Consider the following 9,994-nt stretch of genomic DNA (forward strand, 5'->3'; position numbering starts at 1 on the left):
CCTCCTGCCCGGGAGCAACAAAATAACACGTACATCAGCAGAGTGGCCACAGGATGGCTGAAAATACACCCGGTTTGCCACATGCACGACTGCCTGAAAGAGAGAGAGAGGGCAAAAGGAGGTAGAGAAGGGAGAGAAAGGGCAGTCAGGGCAGGGTGACGACACAGACATCTCATTCAAAATGCAAGACAGGGTATGTCTCTTTTCGATAGACATTCTGTCTGTGAAGGTACAAAAGTCCTGGACAGGCTTAAGAAATAGGTGCAGCCGAGATCGGATGAAACCTTATTTATTTAAAAAAAAAAAAAAAAAAAAAAAAAAAAAAAAAGGCAATTATAGAGAGTGCAGAAGCAGAGATTGACAGATCCCCAACACAGGCACCTGGAACAAGGAGATTTTTTGTCCTTTGTTTATTTATAGTTGCCTGGTAAACAAGTGGATTCGAAAAAAACTGAATGAAACCCTACTGACTTTATGAATAAAATAAATAAATAAATAGCAACACCATAAGAGATCATGAAACAAATACAACAGGCAGACCTCTCCACTTGAACCACAGTTACAGAAAAAGATGCTCTCAGACAAGTAATATCTTTCCCCCTTGATGCGAAGACAGAAGTGTTTATAATTCTTACATTCTCTTAAGCTGCTTTGAAACAAAGTACCTTTTTCTTGCCAGAAAAGAAAAAAAAAAGAACATGCCAGAAGCATTTCAAAAGACACCATTTAAACAGGATAATGGTACTGTATTGATAAATGTCCTCTCTATGGATACTCGTGAAACACAGCCAAAACAGCACACTTGAAGACTACCGTCTCAGCAGACTAGCTAATCAATTTATTTATTACTATATATCATCCATCCACCCCCAACACCCTGATGCTTAATGTTCTAAAATTCATTAGCAATACTAATGATGATATACTTATTGTACAATAAAGCTCCGGTATGAACAGGAGTCTAGTTGCGAACAGGCAATACTGTACGTTTAACAAGCTCAGCAGGACAAATCTAATTAGGCCCCCTAACCATGAATCAGTCGTAAAATAAGCAAAGGGAAAGAAAGTTATGACGGTGATTTCTGGAACAGCCTACCAGAAAGCCTAAACAAAGCCTTGTAAAATATGCCGAGCAATGCCGTGGAAAACAAAATGTCACCGGGTCAGCATGAGGAATCCTTCAGATACTTGTTTAAAAGCAGAATCTGGACATTCTTCAAAAAGACTGAGACAGAAGTTCCTGTTTTCAGAGGCCTGTCCAGGACAGACGTCATGCCAAAATACACAATCTGGACAAAGTTAATATACACCGGACATTCGTATGTTCTTTTTGATATCCCATTAGCCCCGTTTGCAATTATAACAACCTCCATTCTTCTGGGAAAACTAGATTTTAAAGCGTCATTGTGGAGATTTGTGCTCATTTAACCACAATCGTGTTCGTAAAGTCAGATCCTGATGCAGAGTGAGGCGGCCTGAGGTGCTTCAAAAGGGTTGATGTCAGAGCTCTATAGCAGGCCACTCAAGACCTTCTACTCCTACCCATGTAAACCAGATGTTTACAGAGCTGGCTTTGACCACATTGTCAGGCTGGAACAGGTTTGGGTCTTCTAGTTCGTGTGAAGGGTGCAACCAAATGACATCCTATAGAATTACGCGCCTCCAAATTTGAGTAACAGTTTTGAAAATGAACGTGCACGGCTTGAAAAACGGGTGTCCCAATACTTCTGGCTACAGTGCACATTTTTAGAGAAGAGTGTTTTACTTCGTAGATTTGCTGAGAAGCACAAAACACATTTCTATAAACGTGCTGTAGAATGCAGATGGGAGGATCGCTTCCTGTATATGAATACATTTGCGAATGGAAAAAAAAACAAAACCAAAAAAAAAAAGAAAAGAAAATGCAATTCATCTGCACATCTTCATGAAGGACGCGAAAGGACGGCAGTGCTACTGCTGACGGGACGAGCACGCGAGCGTGGGCACAAGAAATCCTTTGTGGTTTCACTTCTGCTGCATCAGCATGTGGCTGAAATTCGACAATTTCCGCAACAGGGTGCTTATTCAAGACCTGTGCGATCTTAATGCTGGAACAATGCCTTTGCGTTTCTTGGAGGACGCAGTGGATGCAGGGATTTAGTCTCATGCAACACTGGGCAGCATCAAGGCACAAATAATGTTGCACGGTAGTTTATTTTTTACAGGATTATCAACACAGGGTTTTGTTATTCTGGACAATAAGATGTGAAAAAAACGAAAAGTATGCGAAAAGTATGATTAGCACTCTGCGAAAATGCAACGATCCCAGATATGACATCGGCTTTGATTTAGAATAAACGTTATACACGATAGGGACAAAAGTATTGGGATGCCTGACTTATCCCAGGTATATGTGGTTCTTCTCCAAACAGTTACACACAAAAAGTTGAAGGCACAAAAGCGCACAGAGACTACCAGGCTGTGAAAGAGCTACCGCATCACAACTATTTTCTGGGGAAAAAGCCTAGACATATAAATCAATTAATCAAACCATCCATCCATGGATCTATTGACAGCCAAAAAGCAAACTGTTCCTACATTAAAATGTCTTTACATGAGTGAATAACACTGATCATCTCTACATCATGGCATCTGTTAGTGGGTGGAATATATTAGGCAGCAAGTAAAAATTGTGTCCTCAAAGTTGACGTGTTAAAAGCAGGAAAAATGGGCAAGCATTAGGATGGGGAGCGAAGTCTGGCCAGCGTGGTGTGATCCATCAAACAAGCTACTGAAGCTCCAATTGCTGAAGAAGTTAATTCTGTTGATGCTGACGGGTCAGGAGTGTTTTGGTAGCAAAAGGGGGACAGGCACAGTAGGAGGCAGGTGATCATAATGTCTGATCGGTGTGCATTATACATCTTGTGGCTGCCAGACGGTCTACAGTAATGTTTTCAAAACCAAATTGGTCTGTGAAAAGTTTGGCCTAGACTATGTGAACAAAACAAAACAAAAAAAAACCTTATCTATGTGGCCATTCCACAATGCTGACTAAAATGAGAAACCAAGCAGTCGCCTCTAACAGCTCGGGAAAAGCCAAAAATCACACGCAGGACGCTCAAGGATACAAGAGAGTCCCAAATGCTTTCTACAATAAATAAGTCGAGACAAAACAAGACACAGGTGAGAAAATAACTGCAAAATAACGAGCTTGCCGGCAGAACCCGGGCTGCTTTACGCTTTTTTTATTGCACTTTAGTGAGCTTTGAAATCGTTTAGTGGAAGCGTTTATGTCGGGGGAACAGCGGCTGTGAGATGAATGATGATGAATTGCAGGCCTTCGACAAAATAAATAAATAAAAAAAAAACTCCCTCAGCCGGCGTGAATAAGCTCAGAGAAATCATACACCAGGTGCCATGACAACGAAGCCCAGCAAGCGAGGTGCAAAATGAGGAAGTTACAGGGGTTTTGAAACTGGCTTTACTACTTCACACTTCCATCACCACAATACAGCTTAACAGTCACACTCCTGCATCCACAAGCATTTTCTTCTTTCTTTCTACACTAGAGCTTCAAAATGCTTAGACACATACGTTACGAAACGATTCTGTCGAATTTTCTAAAATCTTTTTCATGTTGTTTGGGGGATTAATTTTAATGGGAAACCGAGATATTGCAGATACAAACATGTACTGAATGAAACAAGTGATTATGCTGACTTTGCAGTGCAGTACCTTGCTACACTGCCCTTATACCTACATTATGTGACCTTTTATCTATTCTCGCCTCCAAAGTGGTCCTTTAGTCGTCAGATTCATGTACAAGCTCTGTAGAGATTTATATTGTGTTTAAAAAAAAAAAAAAATGGCAGATTTAAATTGTGATAATAGAAAAAGGTAACGATGGTGTAGCCTCTGTTGTATGACTAAACTGGATCTAGACCAGGGATGGACTCTGATAAGATAAAAAAATATGTCCAACAGAGGATATAATTTCATACAAATGCCTACATATTACAAAAGAACACTTAGGTACAGAATTTTTTTTTTTACACAATCTTTCCCGAAGAACATTTTGCTTGAGGCACGAGATGCAATATTAACAAGATAACTGTGAATTTGTTTGTTTATTAAAAAAAAAAAAAGAATAGCAGAAAGAGTAAGTAGAAAAATAATCTTTAAGAAACAGAGCAGACATGTAATTCATTTGTTTTATTATAACTGATTATTTAAACCAGGATTTTTCCCAACAAAACTTCTAATAAAAGCCCACGTAATCTACTTCGACATAACTACATCTCCTTTTACAGTGAATAATGCAGATATGCATGAAAAGCTACACGCAGGTCAGACTATAGCCTGGAGATAGATGACTGCGGACAGAAGTCAGGGAAAAACAGACTGAAGAGGTCCACAGCATCGTGGGAGGATTCTGAACTAGTGGGTTTAACACATGGCCGGGTGATGAGAGGTTACTTCACACTGGTAGGGGGCGACTACACCGGCCAAGGCCGACGTCTCTACCAGTGTGCTTTGTGCATAACCTCGCGCTACTGCTCTGGAGAAACGTGTCCCGTTTTAGACATGATCACAGAAAGCACTGATTTTGCATCTCAGCCTGAAATTAAGTTTAGGAAGCCTTTAGGTGGCAAGACGCAGCATCCTATACTCCTAGCCGCAGCAGCTGCTACACAAAGCTCGCTCATTACCCGCTTTTTAGAGGAAAGCGTTTTTGACTTAAGAGTCACAAGCCACCGCTTTTTTGGAACGGCAAACGCCTTGATCTTTGAGGTCACTTTACAACGCGCCGTCTCTCTCAGGACTTGTTGAAACTCGCGATGCAGTAGGTCTTGGCCGTGTCTATAAAGGACTGAAGGCAAAATGCTCTGACGTTAATAGCAGGTTGCCCAGCTGTGCCGTCTCTAACCAGACCTGCTCAACTGCAATTAAAGCACACATCAAATGCACATTAAAGCCCCCACTGGTCCCAGGCATGAGGGAAAGGCTTTTTAGAAACCGAGCCGCCTCTCCAGGCACGTTCCACCTGCCAAATGCTGCCTGTCATTTATTCAGAGGCTTCTCATATCCTTTCAACCCTAATTTCATTTTGCCCATTTAGGAGCGCCACAGTCGTATTTACAGTGAAAGAGCATGTACACGCCTCGTCAAGTCAGCCAGAATGGAAAAGAGGTAATTCTGCCTAGATGGATGGCTTTAGTAGACTCGGTGCTTCAGGAAGACTTAGTGGGGAATGGGATACGGAGCAAATATGCAATCGTGGCTGCTGGAGAACGGCAAAGTACAGACTCTTCTTATTCACACAGACCCAAATGTTTATCCGAAGGCAATGTGGAGAGGGGCGGAGAGAAGAGGCAGCCAAAACACTGAAAGCTCGACAGCATGCGAGTCGCATATCAATACACTTCAACAGCTTCCTCTCCGGGTCTTTACTGGTACGCACGAGCACAAGAGCCGTTCCATGAAGCAAGCTCTCAGCTATTCAACCCCATAGCAAAGTACTGTTAGGTCTGTTATACAGTACTGCTACACGGTCAGGGACCACAAACGGCAGAATAAGTAAGTAAGGACCAGACGCTAGTAGCAGGGCAAGAAATGTCAGAGATGGAAGACTTTTAAATGTCGATCTTCACAAAATTTCTGGTTGAAGAATTGACAATAAACAGGGTTTCTGCAGGGTTCACAAAGTAAAATTGACAAATGAATGAAAGTAGAATAAAATGTAAGATCATGCATCAAAAACTGAAATGCAACACAACAAATCTAAAATGCTGCAAAAGCATTTCAATAAGCATTAGAGGCTACATCGGAAATCTTACGAAAAAAAAATGAAAAACAGAATATTTAAAGATTAACTGTGCTTTTTATGCCTAGCCAAATGCATAACCATGGTGTCTGCTGTTCAGAGTCCATGACACTGGAAATCAGTAATGTGATAAGTGCGAGTACAAAAACCAATCATTAACAGTTAACAATTAAAATTTAACAGCTTTCATTATTCAGTCGTGTTCATTTATTTTTTTCATCCAGAATTGAATATGACTGGCCTTTATGTTTAATATGACAACGTTATGTTGGTTGAGCAAAAATAATAATTAGAAAAAAATAACCCTTTAATAAGTCACTGTTTTATATGTATGCCTATAAATGGTCCTTGCTACTAGTGTAATAACCCCCATACATTAGTCACTTTAACCATCACCCTTGAGCACTTATCTGCTGGAAAGTGAGGAGTCCATGCTGCCAATCAACATCAGCCTCGAGCAGCCTGAGCCGGCTTTACACACCCAACATCTATCTGCATGCTGGTTAGAACAATGTCATGGCTTAAACTGTCAGTCACTTCATTCTCCCTACATCATCCAGTTTTTGGGGACTAAGCATATATTATTAGAAAAGGAAAGTGTGAGCACTATGTGAAAATTAGCAGTCCTTCAAGCTCAGTGGACCACAGGCCATACCCTTTGTTTCTATTCCCCTACTCCATTGAGCTTTATAAACTCACTGGGTTAAAGATCACCTTGACAAAACGACCCACAGGAAGTAATTTCTTATTCACAATTCCGCTTTCGCAAATTTGCTCTCTCACGTCCTTGAGCGTATTCATACTTGGCCTGACCGTCTCTCGACTGTCAGAAACGTTGCTAAGGAAATGGGATGTATTTATAGTGGTATTCCTTTTTTTTTTTTTTTCTTCCCCAAAGAAATAAACCGTTCTGAATCAGCAGTCCCCTGCAGCTGTGAATGAACCAGTTGACGAACAAAGCTGTTGTTGTTAAGCGCACTATTCTCATTCGGAGAGAAGAAAGCAAGCAGATCATTTAAACACAAACGTAAAGATATAAAGCAGTGGCTGATAAAGGAGCTGCGCTGGTTAATGGCTTTCAGGGAGTTTGCATGGAGGGGCAGGGGGTGTTGTTTTTTTTTTTTGCCAAAGCTGCAACCTATAATTTTCAATCACCCAAACAGCAGTTCTGAGAGGTTGTAAAAAAAGAGCTGATTTTAGAACAATGTGTACTACAGTCGGATTTCACATGGCAGCGACGCTTCCCTTATTCCATATTTGCGAGTTGACCTTTAGTTTCCTGAATTTATCTGCATATTACACAAAGGGCTGATTCTTGAAATTGGCATGAGGGAAAAAAAAAATTGCAGCCTGCTGAACAGACAGCGATTGACATGCGTTGAGAACATCTATGGCCTTTTGCATTAGCAGGATATTCATTGTCCTTGTCTGCAGGAAGCAAGGCGACTTTGTCTTGGTGTGCAAATTGGATCAAGTCAACCCTTATTTATAGAGCGCATTTTACACTGCAGAATTGCTTTGCATCAAGACTTATCGTAACCGTAGAACACAAAATTAAAACTGTACATTACATGTAACCCAGCTTTAAAAACACTCAGTGTGGGAGAGACCATCATGTTAAAAGGTAGACTGCTCCAGGGAGGAGAAGCAGCTTTACAGAAAACACACAATCACCTTCAGATTTACAGCGTGAACATATGGCTGAAAAGCCGCCTTAGTTCTTGCACTCGGCTTTGTTCTACCTAAAGATACTTGGTAGGTGGTCTTCCCTGGAGCCACTATCTGTATCCTTATCTGCTTAATGCTCCAATCAGTCTCATCTGAAACTGGATCCAATTACTAATCCAAATATTGGGCATAGCATTAATGGAAGTGTGGAATTTTAGAGTAAAATGGCTTTGAGGAGATTTTTTTTGTTTGTTTACTCTTAATGCAATTGGTAAACACTGGTTTAAAAAAAACTTAGTGGGAAGGAATGATAGGAAGTTTGCATAGTGGATGTTCATTGATTAATTGATTGATTTATTGAATGATTGACAGACAGAATTCTTACACTATACTGAATAACAAGTCTAAACATTGTTGTTAGGGATGTAAGCCAATGCAATCACCTCCCGTCCCCTCAGCTCACCTCATAAGACCAGACGCATTGCACCCCGGCAAATCGGCGCACGCATCGTCCCACCTCCACGTCCTCATGTGTGGTGTACATCTCCTGCAGGCACTGGCGGATGTGAGGCACCATCCTGCGCAGCACCTCGCGGCTCATGATGACGCCCGGACCTCCCATGCAGAAGTTCTCGCCGGGCTCCAGCGCCAGCTTTCCCAGCTCGTCACGAGCGCCCATCCCCGTCTGGCCCAAGAAAATGGCCTCGCTGCTGTTCAGGCTCCTCAGGAAGCTCTCGAGGCGTTCGCTCTTGATGTAGACGTCGTCATCGGCGCGCATGAACCACTCGAACCGGTCCAGGTAGTGGTCGTGCATGTACTTGAGCATCATGAAGGACTTCTTCTGCGGAGGGTACGAGTCGTCCACGTTCTTCAGGGCCACGATCGGGATGGGGATGGACGTGTCCGAACCCTCGCTAGAGAAGAACTCCACTTTGCCTGGAATGCTCTGAGCCCAGGTCCTGCACAATACATCAAGATGACAAGATAAAATCATAAAATGTTAAAATGTGTGTAAATGAAGGAAAAAGTGTAAAAGAAATGCAACTGAAGCCAATTAAAATGAAGTAGTTCTGCCTATTGCCGCGTTGTTTTGTGTTTGTGACAGCAGCCGTCACATACGATCAAAGTGAAAACGATCCACGGGCGGCAGCAGATGCAGTAGAGCACTGAATTGCTCAGAGGGGAGTCCGGATGGACAGGATTGCGAAATCCAACCAACATTTGTCGGGCGTCACAGCTGGACAAAAAAGTAATACGAACCACTGGAGTGTGGAACAGAACGTAATCAGAAAGAAATAAAACTAATGTATTTTAATCGGCGTTACAAAACAGTCAGTGTCATCTGATCGCTCGCCATGACAACCACAGAACTGAGTGCTCTCTAGTACAACACTGAAAACTTAAACTGACTGAGGTCAAGTGAATCGTTAGTGATTTAACTCAATAAAAAAAAGAGTCACAAAAGTCTTGTTTTGAGCCACTAGAGCAGAAAGTTAACCTAATATTTCCAAAAGTCGCAGCATAATTCTGCAAAAATACAAAATTCGACGAGAAAATGACTTGAACCAGAGATGTAAAGCTTTGTTCCTGTGATACACGGCCCAATTTGCTGAAGGCACAGTTGAATTTTTCTCTGGTGTGGTAAACTTTCCCATGAGGAACACAGATTGTGCTGCTTTGCCCACATGAAACCTGGGCATGTCTCAAACACAGATTACATAAATAGTGTTTGATGTGGATTAGGTTCCTCATAAAACTACCTTTTTTTTTTTTTTTTTTTCATTTTCTTGACAGAAAAGCAAACAAAGCCAATTGTACACAACAGTGCTCATGTATAATTGTTTCCCTGGGCGTTTTCTTAGCTCCAACAACTTTTTGGGCCTCGTGGAGACCTCGTAAAGGAAGTAAAGAGTTTCCAGCTTAAACAGTAGGAGCTCAACACTGGGAGACTGCACTATAAAAAAATAAATAAATAAATAAATAAAAAATTAAATAAAACAGTGGTCTACAATTTCAAGGCCACCTTTCAGACAGTCTTTTTGCAAAAATGTATTTAAAAAAAAAATTAATTTAACTAGTTTAGGATCCATTTGAGGCAAAAGAACTCAAGACTTGTGAGTCTGATTTCAGGCCTAAAGACTTCCTTGTGACAGCATGTGAGCATAATTACAATTTCAAGAGTATGTTTTCTTTACTCAAGTTTTATTTTTAGCTTTAAAAATAAAAATAAAAAACACGTGTGCTTAAACTAATGATCTTACGCATGGACTACTAGGGATCGTTTCATTTTAGAAATTATACACTTTTTTTTTTAACTGTCTAGTTTTAGGATGGGTTTTTTTTGTTTCTATTTTGCACAGCTGGAGTTGAATTTTCCTTTTGGACCTCTCCGTGACATTATTACTCAGTACCACTTGTGATTTGGTCGGTCTGCTGAATTCCTGCGTTAGTGGATGCATGTAGACTACACAATGGTGGCGTGAAAGTGGAAAGACGCTGCACAGAACGCAGGATTAAAACTGC

At 41.2% G+C, this 9,994-nt stretch overlaps 1 protein-coding gene across 1 annotated transcript in view; it reads right to left on the minus strand.

Moving 5' to 3' along the window:
* The window catches only part of chsy1 (chondroitin sulfate synthase 1), a 49,956-nt gene that overhangs the window by 38,303 nt on the left and 1,659 nt on the right, over window positions 1–9,994 (minus strand). Inside the window, exon 2 of the mRNA XM_046857923.1 lies at window positions 7,935–8,430. Within this exon, the coding sequence (XP_046713879.1) occupies window positions 7,935–8,430 (496 nt within the window). The remainder of the gene's footprint in view (window positions 1–7,934; window positions 8,431–9,994) is intronic.

Source organism: Silurus meridionalis, chromosome 9 (assembly GCF_014805685.1).
Source record: "Silurus meridionalis isolate SWU-2019-XX chromosome 9, ASM1480568v1, whole genome shotgun sequence".
In the NCBI taxonomy this organism is placed as follows: domain Eukaryota; kingdom Metazoa; phylum Chordata; class Actinopteri; order Siluriformes; family Siluridae; genus Silurus; species Silurus meridionalis.